The 14,446-nt window shown below is 50.4% G+C and overlaps 1 protein-coding gene across 1 annotated transcript in view; it reads left to right on the top strand.

Annotated features, from left to right (window-relative positions):
* Positions 1-13,117: 13,117 nt before the first annotated feature.
* The window catches only part of Clic3 (chloride intracellular channel 3), a gene marked incomplete in the record, with an annotated part of 1,896 nt that continues 567 nt past the window's right edge, over positions 13,118-14,446 (top strand). Inside the window, 3 exon segments of the mRNA XM_013506644.1 lie at positions 13,118-13,217; positions 13,869-13,978; positions 14,055-14,180. Coding sequence (XP_013362098.1) covers positions 13,182-13,217; positions 13,869-13,978; positions 14,055-14,180 — 272 coding nt within the window.

Raw genomic sequence — 14,446 nt, 5'->3', positions numbered from 1 at the left:
ATGCCCCCTGGAGTTGTGGGGCTGGGGTGCAGCTGAGGAGCAGGGTGCTCAGTCCCTGGAATGTAGTCCCTGGAGGTGACACCCGCCGGAGGGCTGGGGCGCCTCCCCCGTATGCCAGGAAGCTGTGGCGCTCGCGTGGTCAGGAGACAACTCCTGCCGAAAGGATCCTGAGGTCCAGAGGAGGTGCTGTCCAGCTGGCACCCAGCAAAGCACCAAGTGAGCCACGCCGCCTGACTCCTGCCGAGACACGGGGCCTGCCTGGGTGAGTTGCTTCCAGCTGCAGAGTAGGGGACAGTGTGTGTCGTCCCCATCACTGTCTCTGAGCACGTTCCTGACTCAGAGGTTGCAGGAAACCACAGCACTGCCACCTGCCCTCCCGGGCCAGGGCGACAGCCTTACTCTCAGCCTGGGCAGCCCGAGTAGCAGCCTCTGCCAGGGAGCAGGGTGCCACGCTGTCCCCAGGACCCCAGGGCCCCTGGCATCCAGGGGTACTTGCTCACTGAAGGTTCTTTGTTTTTTTTTTTAAATGGAAAAATTATTTGCAGAGGGAAGAGGTGGTCCCTACTGTTGCCTCCTGGGCCCTGGCCAAGGGATTGCCACCACTGCTTCTCCTGCCAGCGTTTAAAGGCAGAAAGTCTGTCCACGCTCTGCCTTTAAAACCTGAAAGCGGAAGTGCCGTTTCGGGATAGTAAGTCACAGAATCCAGTCTGAGAACAGCACTTCCAGCCCTCCTAAGCACTGAAGGGAGAAGTGGTCCAGCATGGGAGATACGAGCCAGAAGTCTCCGGAAGCAGCTTCTCTGCACACTCACCTTTAAAACTGTCTTAAAGACAGGGCAGGTTCAGAGTGTAGTGGAGGTTCTCTCCGTCCCGGAGTCTACAAAACACTTCTCCAGTTACCATTTTTAGAATTTCTGTACAGCAGTGACCAAGTGCTAAGAAAAATAATATCTTCCAGGACTATTTTCCTTCCTCACCTGACCACCACTGCGCAAAACCCTCGCAGAAGGTTCCTGTCTAGCCTGCAGGGCCCTCAGCCAGGACCGGTTGGACAGGCGCAGCCTCCTGCTGCTGCACGTGACCACTGGACATTTGGCAAGAACCAAGGGCCCCGGGGAACAGCCGCATGCCTATGATCCCAGCACTCAGTAGGCTGAGGCAGGAGGGTCACCGAGAGTTAGAGGCCAGCCTGGGCTACATGGTGAGACCCTGTCTCAAAAGCCAGAAATTAAGTAACACCAAGGGCCAAGGCCAGGGCTGCCGCGGTGACGGCTACTAAAACACGGCTTCCCCTCAGCGGGAAGGGTGGCTGATGAGAAAGGACAGCGGGGGTGCATTTTTGTTTTTGGTTTTACTTTGTTCTTTGATTTGGTTAATGAGAATGGAACTCAAAAGGTGTTGTATCACTTAGCTATATCCTCAGCCACTTTTTAATTAAGTGTTTTTAGACGGGGTCTCAAATTGCTGAATTCCTGAGGCGGGACTCATGATTTTCCTGCCTCAGCCTCCCAGTGCGTCAGTATCACAGGCATACACCACCCTGCTGCACACGGGAATAGCTTGTTCTCACACCCTGTCACCAGGGGCGGTGGCTGCAAAACTGTTTTCTAATTATTTCATTTTCTGCACTTATAGCTGGTATTTTTCTCTCACCAATAACCTTGTGCTTTTAAAAACACATCAGTGTGGACTTGTGGGTTTCAAAGAATCAGCAAGTTAGTGGAACACGGTGCACCTATAACCCCAGCTACCGGGGAAACTGAGGCAGGACTGCAGCTTTGAGGCCAGCGTAGGCAACACAGCAACATAGCGAGACTCTGTCTCAAAATTTGTTTTTTTCGGGGAAGGTGGGAGGATGGTGTGAAAAATTATTTTTTTCACAGCTCAAAGTGTGCTCCTTTGTTGGTGCATTTTACACATACATAGTGATAATGTTCATTGTAGGGAATTGTCCCTGTACATGACAGACCTGGCTGCATTTTTCCCATCCCCTGCCCTCCCGCCAACTCCGCTTCCCCTCCTTATTTACACAGCTTTGTTTCCATTTCTTTCTATGTTCTTTGTTTTCTTCTTTCTTCTTTTCATTCCCCTCCCCCCATGTTCCCCTTCCCATTTGAACGTTTTCTTTCCATTTCCCTATGTATGTTATACATTTTGGTCCTTATTTACACTTTCAGTTTCTCACACCAGAGAAACAATGTGGTTCTGCACATGTGTGTCTGATTTACTTCACTTAAGAGTAGGGTCTCAAGGTGCGTTTGTTTTCCTAGAAATGTCCCAAGCTTATCCATCTTTAACGCTGAGTAGGACTGCATAGTATAAAAGAATCACATCTTTTTTATCCATTCATTGGTTGATGGGCATTTGGGCTGTTTCCAAGATTTAGCTATTACACACTGTGCCACCGTAAACATAGGTGTGCATATATCGCTGAGGTATGATGTTTTAATTCTTTCAGGAAGATACCAAGAAGGAAAATAGCTGGGTCCAAAGGGACCTAGTCCTAGGTGGTTTTGTTTTGTTTTGTTTTGTTTTGTTTTGATACCGGGAATTGAACTCAGGACCTTGCACTTGCCAAGCAGGTGCTGTGCCACTGAGCTATATCCCTGACCAGTTGGAATGTGGAAAGCCAGTTTTTCCAGAACCATTTATTAAAGAGGGTATCTTTCTTCCAGTGAATGTGTTTGGCATGTTTAAAAAAAAAAAAAAAAGTGGCTGAGTATGTCTGGAGTTGTTTCTGCATCTTCTAATCTGTTCCACTGATCCCCAGGTCTATTTTCTGCCAGTACCATGTTTTTGTGTTGTTGTTGTTGTTGTTGTTGTTTTATCACAGTAGCTTTGTAGTATAATTTCAAGTCAGGGATTGTGATGCCCCTGCCTTGCCTTTGTTGCCTAGAATTGCTTTTGCTATTCTGGGTCTCTTCTGCTTCTAGATGAGTTTTAGGATTGTTTTATCTAACTATGTGAGATATGCTGTTGGTATTTTGACTGGAATTGCATTAAATCTGTATATCAGTTTTGGAAGTATGCAGATTTTCCCTATATTGGTACTTCCTGTCAAGAACAAAATATCTTCCCATTTTCTTTTCTTTTGTCTTTTTTTTTTTTTTTTTTTTTTTTTTTGAGACAGGGTCTTGCTATGCAGTTTAGGCTGGCCTTCAATTCACTTTATAGCTCAGGTTGGCCTCAAACTCACAAAGGATCCTCCTACCTCAGCCTCCCAAAAGCTAGGATTACGGGTGTGCGCTGCCACGCCTGGCTCCACTTTTTGATATCTTCTTTGATCTCCTTTTTTCAGAATACTGCAGCTTTCAATGTGGAGGTCTTTTACTTCCTTTGTTGATTCCCAAGTGTTTCATTTTTGGGGATGCTACTGTGAATGGTATGATTTGCCTAATTTCTCTCTCAGTGAGTTTGTTGTGTGTGTACAGGAAGGCTAGATTTTTGAGTACTGACTTTATATCCACCTACGCTACTGAATTTGCTTATTAAATCTAGAAGTCTTTGGTGGAGTTTTTGGGATCTTCTATGTCAGAAGTATGTTGAACCATCCCTGCATCCCTGGGATGAGTCCCACCTGGTCATGGTATATAATCTTCTTGATTTGTTGAATTTTATCATGTCATCCACAAATAATAATAATGTAACTTCTTCTTTTCCTGTCCTTATTCCTTTTATTTCTTTCTCTTCTCTAACTTCTCTGGCTAATGTTTCCAGAACCATGTTGAATAGGAGTGGTGACAGTGGACATTCTTGTCTTGTTCCTGATTTTAGAGTGAAAGCTTTCAGTTTTTGTCCATTTAGTATGATGTTGGCTGTTGGTTTGTCATAGAGGGCTGTTATCAGATTGAAATAAAGACCATCTATTCCAATTTTCTGTAGGGTTTTTATCATGAATGGTGTTAGACTTTGTCAAATGCTTTTTCTGCATCTATTGAGAAGATCATATGTTTTTTATCCCTCACTCTGTAGATATGGTGGATTGCATTTATTTATTTAAGTATGTTGACCATCCCTGCATCCCTAGGATGAATCCCACCTGGTCATGATGTATAATCTTCTTGATGATTTGTTGAATTTTGTTTGCCAGTATCTTATTGAGGATTTTTTCATCTGTGTTCATTAGGATGATTGGCTTGTAGTTCTCTTTTTTGGTTGGATCCTTCTCTGGTTTTGGTATCCGGATAATGCTTGCTTCCAGGAATAAATTTAGAAGTATTGCTTCCTTTTCAATTTCATTAGAGTTTGAGAGGTAGTGGCATTAAGTCTTCTCTAAATTTCTTGTAGACTTCAGCAGTGAATCTGTCAGGGCCTGGGCTTTTCTTTGTTGATAAGGGGTTTTTGTTTTTGTTTTTGTTTTTGTTTTGTCTTTTTGAGGCAGGGTTTCACTATGCAGTTCAGACTGACCTCGGACTCATGGTAATCTCCTGCCTCGGCCTTCCTAATGCTGGGATTACAGGCAAGCGTCACCATGCCTAGCTTATTTGAGACAGGTTCTAAGGCACTAAATTGCCCAAATTGGGCTCCATCTTGCAATCCTGCTTCAGCCTCCCAGAATTCTGAGATTATAGGTGTGCACCACCATGCCTGGCTCTGAACTGTCTTGTTTTTAAAACTTGCCTGGACTAGGGGGTGCAGCTCAGTGGCAGAAGTTTGCCTAGTGTGTGCCAGGCCCTGGGTTCCCAGCACCAGGCAAAAGAAAAGAAAGCACCACAATACCCAGCATGTTTTAATTACATCTTCAATTTCATCAACTGATGCTCTTTATTTAGAATTTTTGTAACTTCTTGATTCAGCATTGTTAATTCATATGTATCTAGGAATCTGTCCATTTCTTGTGTGTTTTCCATCTTGTTAGAATATAATTTCTCAAAGTAGATGATCTTTTGGATTTCTGCAGGGTCTGTTGTGATTTCACCCTTTTCATTCCTAACTGTATGGATTTGAGTCTTTCCTTTTTTTGATAACATTGGCTAAGGGTTTATCAATTTGACTTAATCTTTCAAAGAACCAACTCTCCAATTCATTGATTCTTTGCATTGTCTTCTTAGTCTCCATTGCATTAATTTCTGATCTGATCTTTGTTTTGTTTTTTTGTTTGTTTGTTTGTTTTTCTCCGGTACCGGGAACCAAACTCACGACCTTGCGCTTGCCAGGCAGGCACTTTTGCCGCTGAGCTAAATCCCCAGCCCGTGATCTGATCTTTGAAATTTCCTCCTTTGTACAAGCTTTGGGCTTGACTTGCTCTTTTTTCAGAAGCCTGAGATTCAACATTAAGTTGTTTATTTGAGCGCTCTTTGTTTTTCTGGCATGGGAATTCACTGCTATAAATTTTTCCCGCAGGACTGCTTTCATTGCATCCTATAAGTTCTGGTTATGCTGTATTGGCATAACTTTTTTTTTCTTCTTGAGACAGGGTCTCACTATGTAGTTCAGGCTGGCCATGAGCTCACTTTATAGCCCAGGCTGGTCTTGAACTCACAACGATCCTCCTTCCCTAGCTTCCCAAGTGCTGAGATTACAGGCGTGCACCACCATGCCTGGTGGCACTATTGTTTAATTATAGATATTGTTTAATTTCTCCTTTAATTTCATCTGTTACATATTGGTTGTTCAGGAGGTTGTTATTTAATTTCCATGTGTTGGCTGGGTGTGGTGGTGCATGCCTGTAATCCCAGCACTCAGGAGGCTGAGGCAGGAGGATCGTTACAAGTTTGAGACCAGCCTGGGCTACAAAGTGAGCTCAAGGCCAGCCTGAACTGCATAGTGAGACCCTGTCTCAAAAAGACAAAAAAAAAATTCCATGTGTTTATGAAGTTCTTGTGGTTTCTTTTTCCATTGATTTCCAATTTCATTACACTATGGTCTGATAATATGCATGGGATAATTTCAGTTCCTTTGCATTTACTTAATCATGATCTATGAGCTACTGTGTTGTTTATTTTGGAGAATGTCCTATGTGTAGCTGAGAAGAATGTATTCTGGGTATTCTGAGGTTGTGGGGTGGAACACTCTGTAGACATCTACTGAGTCCATTTGTTGAAAAGTTTGGTCCATTCTAATATTTCTTTGTTGATTTTTTGTCTAGCTGATCTGCCAGGGCTGGGGATATAGCTCAGTGGCATAAGTGCCTACCTGGCAAGCACAAGGTCCTGAGTTCAATTCCTAGTACCAAAAAAAAAAAAAAAATCATAGTTGATCTGCCAGTTTGTGAAAATGGTGTATTCAGATCCCCCATTACAACTGTATTAGTGCTTATTTGATTTTTCATATCAATGTTTGTTTTATATAGTTGGGTGTGCTGGTATTTGGTGCATATATATTTATAATTGTTATCTCTTCCTCTTGGATTGTTCCCTTTACTAGGATATAGTGACCTTCTTTCTGTCTCATAATCAGTGTTGGCTTCAAATTCACTTTGTCTGCAAATGGAATAGTTACCCTTGCTCTTTTTCAGGTACCTGTCACATGGAGTATTGTTTTCCATCCTTTGGCTTTGAGCCTATGAATTTCTTTATTAATTGAATGTGTTTCTTGTATGCAACATATTGTTGGATCTTGCTTCCCAATTCATTCTGCCAGTCTTTCTTTTAATTGGCAGATTAAGACCATTTACATTGATGGTTATAACTGATATGTATTGACTTACCCTTGTCATGTTATTTTCCTGTTGTTGGTTCCGTTTTTTCCCCTCTCTGTTTAATTGCGCACCTTTCCTGCTGGATTCAGTCTGTTGGGGTTCATGGAGTTGTACTCCTCATTGTCTCTTTCTAGAAGGTCCTTCAGAACATTTTGGAGAGCTGATTTTGTGGTCATGAATTGCTTCAGGTGTTTTTTTTGTACTGGAAGTACCTTATTTCTCCATTTGTTTTCAAAGATTGTTTTGTGGGTACAACAGTCTGGGTTAGGGTTTGTTTTCTCTTAGGGCTTGAAATATTTCAAGCTCTTCCTGCCTTGAGGGTTTATGTTGAGAAATCTGCTGTGATTCTGATGGGCTTTCATTTGTATATGATTTGGGTTTTTTGTTTTTTGTTTTCTCTAACAGCTTTTATTCTGTTCTCCTGTTGCATTTTTTAAAAAAATTTTTTTCTTTTCAGGCAAGGTCTCACAATGTAATTCATACTGGCCTAGAACCCACTACACAGCCCAGGCTGGCCTCAAACTGGCAGCAATCCTCCTGGCTCAGCTTCCCTTATGCCAGAATTACAGGCTTGTACCACCACACTCGGGTGTGGTGAATTTCTGAAATCTGGACTATTATATGCCTTGGTATAGATGTTTTTCCCATGGCTAATTGGATCTGTAAGTGCCTCTCTTATCTATATGCCAAATTTTTCTTTCCACGCTTGGGAAATTTTTTGCAGTTACTTCTGCGAACAGGTTTTTTATGTCATTTGTGCTGTCTCCTGCTTTTTCATTGACGCTGATCCATGCTGTTATTCTTCTTTGCATCGTCTAGCAGCTGTTGGATTGATTTTTTTGTGGTTCCCCACTATTTTAAAGAAATCTTTCTGTTCACGATCACTAACCAAAATCCTGTGCTCAGTATTTGATATTCTATCTGCACGGTAGCTCATTCTGCTACATATACTTTCAATGGAATTTTTAATCTGTTTGAATCTGTTTAATGGGATTCCATTTCTTTCCTCTGTTGGGCGTTCATGATTTCCATTATTTCCCTAGGCTCCTCTATTTTTTAAATCTGTGTTTGCCTTAGATTCACTAACCATGCCTTTCATATGGTCACCATCTCTATAGTTCTCTGAGAAATTATTTCTGATTTGACTTTTTTCTAGAGCCTAATTTATCTACCTTGTTACTTCTACTGTTACCACTTCAGCAAGTCGGCTGGGCGGCTTTCGGATTGTTCCATCTCATTGCCCCGAGTTTGCCTTTGGTGAGCTGGAAGTCTGGAGTTGAATCCAGCTTATGTATCTTCTCATTTTCTATCTTTTTAAGTTTAATTCCTCGGTTGATGCTTATAAACTGCTTATGGCAGGTAGCTTTATTGCTAGTGTTTAGACCCCATAGGAAAAGACTACTTCTCAGAGGTGTCTTCCATGTGTAGCTGGCTTTTGAGTTTTGAGTCTGTCGTAAGATCCCACCTCTTCAGTTTGTTCGGGATGAGAAGTTGCTGTCTATTTGCCCTGGCCCCTGGTTCTTTAGCACTGGCCTGTAGTATTATTTATGACCCTTAGGCAGTCCCACTCCTGGTACACCAGGAGGAACAACTGATGAGAACACGTATGGCAGCTTGAGTAATACAGTCAGCAATAACAACGGCATCAAGCAGAGCCTGGAATATGACAAACTGTGGTAACTATTTGCCACCTTTATCCATATAAACTATATTTGTGATTATATAACAAAATCTAAAATAAGCCAAAGCCAGGTGTGGTGGTACAGGCCTGTAATCCCAGCGCTTGGGAGGCTGAGGCAGGAGGACTTCTTTGCGTTCAAGGCCAGCCTGGGCTACAAAGTGAGTTCAAGGTCAGCCTGAACTGCATAGTGAAACCCTGTCTCAAAAAGACAATAAAATAAAATAAAACAAACCAGAAAATTGGATACAGTACATATGCCCTCAGTGTGGTGATTTTACCCTCAGAGGAGAAAATTTTAAAGGGATTGTGGTAAAAAAAAAAAAAAAAAATAGAGAAATTGAAGAAAAGGAAGAGATTAGAAGCAAGGCTGGAAGATAAAGGAAGATCGTGTGAACTTTGTGAGACTGGTGAAGACAGGAAGGAAGGAGAGAAGAAAGAAATAAAAAGAATAGAGAACAAGAAAACTAGAAACAATGCTCACACTCATATAAACAAAAACGACCAAGAAAAAACAAAAACGAAAGAAGAAGAAAAAATGTCCACTCAGTGTGTGCCTCTGCTACCACTGGTGGACAGAGTGGGCACACAGAGCCCAGACCCGTGTTGATTAATCCCAGAAAGCCGGTGGTAGATGTACAGTGGGGCAGTGGACGATCCCAGGAAGCCTGCACCTTTAGTTCCGCTGAAGTTCAGGCTGCTTTCTGGCTGAGGCTGGAGCCAGATTTGTTCGGCCTGCTGTCTTCTGCCGGCTTGAACTCGGTTCCCTGCCAGGTTGGACTTGGACTTCCTGGCGTCTTGAACTCGGCTCCATCTCACTGGGAGCCGCTCGATGGACTCTGCAGCTGCTCCAATTTCCGAGCTCAGATGGCCCCTCTCCAAGATGGCTCCCGGCCGATCGCCCTCTCCTGGGGGACTCACAACCACTGCGGTCTGCTGCGCCCACTGCTCTGTCCCACTGGCGTGTCTGCCTGGAGGCCTCTGAGTTCACCGGTAGTCACCGTGCATCTGCAGGTTCGAGCCCGTCCTCCTGTGCAGCGAGCCCGGGCTCGGGGAGAGAGTGCCGATCACCGCCTCTCCTCCTGTGCTGACGTCTCTTCGCTCTCCCTGCGGCTCAGATCCTTGCCCCACCTCTCTCCTCCTCTTCCCTCACATTGCTGTACTCAGCCGGAGGACGAATGTCCGAGGCAGCCTGGGCCTCACAGTGAGCCTGAGGCCAGCATGGTGAGATGCTGACTCAAAAAGACAAAAAACCGAAAGGGCTGGGGATGTGCCTCAGTGGCAGAGCGTTTGTAAGGCCTTTGCACCATGAACAGCCGTTCATTGTGGTCATCTTAGATTTTTACTGTGGCACAGTATGTGTAATGAGTATGTGGGGAACCGGAGCGGCGCCCTTGGTCAGGGCAGTGACCCCCCCCACCGCAGGAGCGCCGTCCTCGTCCTCCACTTTGGAGTGAGGGTCTCTCCACACAAGTCCTGGGGGACACTCGGGCCAGGGCAGAGTTCCAGCTCTTCGGGGGCCACCTTTGGAAACAGGTCTGGTGCTGAGGGTCACTTCTAGGTGCTCTGCGGACACAGCTCTAGAACGCCCATGTGCGCCCCTGGCAGCGCCCAGCAGCAGCAGGTCCCCCGCCCCAGCAGGTGTATGTCTCCCTAAGGAAAAGCGCTATTAAAAGGTCTCAGGAAAAAATAAAAATAAATAAAAGGTCTCAGGGCCTGAGGCAGAGACACCCAGCTGAGGCAGGCTGAGGCAGGCTGAGGCAGGAAGATCCCAAGTTCCAGGCCTGCCTGGGCAACTTAGTTAAGACTCCCTGTCAAAGTAAACTAAAAGATAAAATGAGCCGGTGGGGAGGGGAGTGCGGGAAGCTGGGTAGCGAAGCAACTGTCCGGCGTGTGTGAGGGTCTGGGTTGGACCCTCAGCACTGCAAGAAGGAGGAGACAAGAGGAACTGGAAGGCCTTGCTAAATTCTTCTCAAAGGGGCTGGGGATTTAGCTCAGCGGCACAGAGCCTGGCTGGCAAGTGCAAGGTCATGAGTTCGATTCCTGGTACCGGAAAAAATAAATAAATAAATAAATAAATTCTTCTCAGGCATCAGTGAGTCTCGGGCCAGTGGCCCCTGAGCTCAGTCGGATGAACTGCCCAGGGCCCAGTGGCCCCCAGAGGGAAGCCGGGCCCTGCAGGGCAGGGGAGGCTTCGGGACAGCCCTTCCCACCCAGGAAGGCCGTGGGTGCAGTCGAGGCTGGCGGCAGTGAATTTCTGTCCTCGCTTCCTTTGTGCGGTGCTGGGGTGAGACCGAGGGCCTCGTTCGCCCAAACCACACCGCAGCTGTCCCGGCCCCGCTGCATGTTCACTCTGAACGGGGTGAGGAAAGCCACCCGGTGTGCAGGGCGGAGAGCAGCAGCTGCACATGTGCTGGGCTCACCGGCGGCGGCTCCCGTTCAGGACCACAGGTGTGCACGGGTGAGGCTCGCCTCAACTCCCTCACCCCTCCCGCTGGGGACCCCTTCCCTGTGGCTGCCACACACGGCACCACACAGCCACAGCCACCCACTCTGTTGCAGTGATGCCCGGCTGCAGCGGTCAGGCCTCGGAGACAAGGGGTCGGCAGGCTGGCTCCCTTGAGGGCCCAGGGAGGATATCCCAGGCCCGTGCCCGCTTCCCAGGCTTTGGCCACCTCGGGAGCTCTGCTCTGTGGACACACTACCTGTGTGCTCTGTGGTGTTCTCCACGTCCCTGTGTGCATCTCCGCATCCAGATCGCAGGCTTTGCTTGTACCAGCCAAGCAGGTACCCGCCCCGGGACCCCCAGCCCCCCTCTCATGAGGCCACATCGTGTGGAGGTACAGCCCGGCTCGGCACGGACAACCAGGCAGCCCTGTCGGGACGGAGGTCCTGGGGTCAGGACTCTAATGCTGAGATCATGGGGGCATGGTCAGCTGGCAATGCTACTTAGACTCCCCCAGTGGCAGACATGCATGGCCACCCCTCTGTCGCCTGCCCAGGACACACCAGGAGCCTCCCCTGGGCAGGAACAGCAGTGCCTGGGGTTTGCCATCAGTGGGGCAGCAAGCACAGATGCGTCAGCAGGGACTCTCTCGGCCAGTCCAGGTGGCCAGGGACACAGGGCGGCATGTACAGTGACACCCGCCCCTGCACTGACTGACCACAGCCACGTGACAGGGTGACCACGGCTCTGCTCTGCGATGATGGGGCCGTTCCCCATCCCCCTTTCATGGTACTAGGAGTGGATCCTGGGGGTGCTCTACCACTGAGCTACATTCCGATCCCTTTAAAACTTTGTTTGAATTTTGGGACCGTGTCTTGCTAAGTTGCTGTGTAGCCCAGGTGGGCTCTAACTTGTGACTGCCTGCTCAGCCTCCCAGGGTGTGGGTGAGAGGCCTGCACCATCATGCTGGGCTCCACACCACACTTTTGTTTTTTGAAACCAGCATGAGGAGCCGTCAGACATTCGCTGCTCTCTACTTTCTTTCCCTGAGCCCTCCCATCTTCCGTCCCTTCCCTGCTGTCCTTGTGGGCTTGCGCAGGTGCCTCATAGGCTGGCAGGTGTGGAGACCTCTGGGCTTCCCCAGGGTGGCAGCTTGAGTCCCAGGGACACTGGAAACCAGTGGGTGGGGACCCTGACTGCATCAGCAACAAGCAGCTGAAATTCTGGCCCTGGGAGCCGAGGTGGAGATGGGGTGGAGGAGAAACTAAGGCTTCCACGGGGAACCAGAGCTGAGGGTGTTGGAGCCACACGGCCAGTGTCCAAGACTCATGAGGAGGCTGCTGTCCGGGAGCCTGACCAAGATGGGGTCCAGGGAGGGGTCAGCCAGGGCAGCATGGGGCCTCAGTGCTGGCCAGGATCTCTAGCCAGGAGTCAGTCCACACCCCATCCAGGGAGGGCAAGGTGGCCATGCTGGTCCCTCATGCGACCACTGGATGGCGCCGGGCCTCTGTGGGCACCCTGAGCCCAGGCAAACCCGTTGTGGCTGTCCCGACCAGGGCAGGGTGGACACCTGGCCAGTGACCCTAGAGGGAACGCCAAGCTGCAGGTCCTGGTAGCAGAGAAGCCTGGCAGGTGGCAGGTGGGAGACCTGGACAAGCCCATCTACTCTGCCCTCCCCCCAGCCTAGGCCCAGCATGGTGGCCTCTAGCCCTCTGGATGTTGCCTGAGGCTGGCGGGTCAGACACTCGCCGAGCCCACGTGGACAGGGTGGGAGCATGGCGTCTGCCCTCATGTGGCTCTGAACTCCAGTGCCGGCTTATCTGCCAGAGGCTCGTGAGGAATGTGGGCCGCCCAGGGAAGGGTTCACCTGACAGCCAAGGTGGGAGGGGCGTCTTCCTGGTGGGCTTCATCCTGGCCATGTCCTGGGCTGGAGCTGAAGGGGACACTGAGCCTGGGCACTTCTTACCTGCCCCACACCTTTCTGGGCGGGGCCCTTACCACATGGCACTGGCTGCAGGGAGGGCGTGGGGCAGGGCCTGAGCTGGGGTCCCAGGGGTGTCCTGACCAGAGCTGCCCTCGGGCCAGGCTCTCCCTGCCTCCCACCTGTCAGGGCCCACTGGCTGCCCCCCCGCGTGCCCACACTGGCCTCAGTCCAGGTGCAGCCAGCCCAGCACATCTCCAGCCAGCCTCCAGGACCCAGGGCCCCATGGTCACTGTCACACTAGGACACCCCAGGCTCAGGCTCCCGGCTCCCAGCTCTGCCAAAGTCAGCTGTGCGGTTGGACAGGTTCATCTGCCCGCCTGGGCGGTCCATGGGGCGGGGCCCAGGCCGGCCTGGGTGGGGCACCCAGGGAGATTTAAAGAGCTCCAAGGTCCCCGCCCTGTGCCCTGCAGCAGGTCGGACAGCTGAGCTCCACCATGGCCGAACCCGCCAAGCTGCAGCTGTTTGTTAAGGTTCTGGGCCAGCTGGGCCGGGGAGGAGCTGGGTGGTGGGTCTGAGCCCCTTCCCCTGCAGTGGGCTCCAACAGCCCCACCGAGCCCAGGCAAACAGTCCCAGGCAGTCACTCCAAGGTTTGGGCAGTCCAGCCCTGCTCCAGCCTTGGCTCTGGGGCCCAGCCGGCTCTCCTGGAGGACAGTCCCTTGGGGATGTGGCAGCCAGCGTCAGGGCTAAGCAGACCCCACCCTCAGGTCAGGGTCCAGATCTGTGTTTGGGAGCTGCCCGGCCTCGGCCCCTTACCACCCTGGAGCTGGGAAAGCCGTGCACTGCCAGCCACAGTGCCCAGCTCAGTGGGTGAATCCTCAGAAAACAGCTGGAGGGGCCCACCTCGCCCTTGCAGCCGACCCAGGGGCCTAGTGCCTCAGGGTTTGGCCTGTGTCCAGGCTCTGAGATAAGTTCCAGGGGGCAGTTCCCTGCTGCCCACCCCCTCCCTGCCTCCGAGGAGCCGAGTCAAGGGCTCTCACTGGGCTCTGGGACAGGCTGTGCCCGGCCGAGCCAGACCCTGGCGTGGCCCCAGTCCCGCGGCAGTAAGAGGCAGGGGCCCACCCAGCCGGGCGGCAGATTCCAGGGTCTGCTCCCAGCCCCATTCTCCCGCTCTGCCCGCCCAGGCCAGTGAGGACGGAGAGAGTGTAGGGCACTGCCCATCCTGCCAGCGGCTCTTCATGGTCCTCCTCCTGAAGGGGGTTCCCTTCACCCTCACCACCGTGGACACCCGCAGGTGAGGCCCAGGTCCGCCCCTGACCTCCCCCTCTCCCACCTGGGGCTGCCTCTTCCCTTCCCCTTGATGCCCACAGGGCGCTGGACGTGCTGAAGGACTTCGCGCCAGGCTCGCAGCTGCCCATACTGCTTTACGATGGGGACGCCAAAACCGACACGCTGCAGATTGAGGAATTTCTGGAGGAGACGCTGGGGCCGCCCGAGTGAGGGCCGCGGGGCGGGAGGGGCGGGTGGGGTGGGGTCGCCACAGGACCGAGCCGGGGATGCGGCACGATAGGGGTGCGCGCAGGGGTCCGGCCCGGCCCCTCATGCCAACCGCCTCACAGCTTCCCCAGCCTGGCACCGCGGTACCCGGAGTCCAACACGGCGGGCAACGACGTCTTCCACAAGTTCTCCGCGTTCATCAAGAACCCAGCGCCCGCGCAGGACGACGGTGAGGCTCGGGCGGTGCGGGGGAGGGCGCGCCGGG

This window comes from Chinchilla lanigera, unplaced genomic scaffold (assembly GCF_000276665.1).
Source record: "Chinchilla lanigera isolate Chin_1 unplaced genomic scaffold, ChiLan1.0 scaffold00112, whole genome shotgun sequence".
Taxonomy (NCBI): Eukaryota; Metazoa; Chordata; class Mammalia; order Rodentia; family Chinchillidae; genus Chinchilla; species Chinchilla lanigera.
Note: the sequence above shows the minus strand (reverse complement) of the source record. Positions and strands in the feature narration are given on the sequence as shown.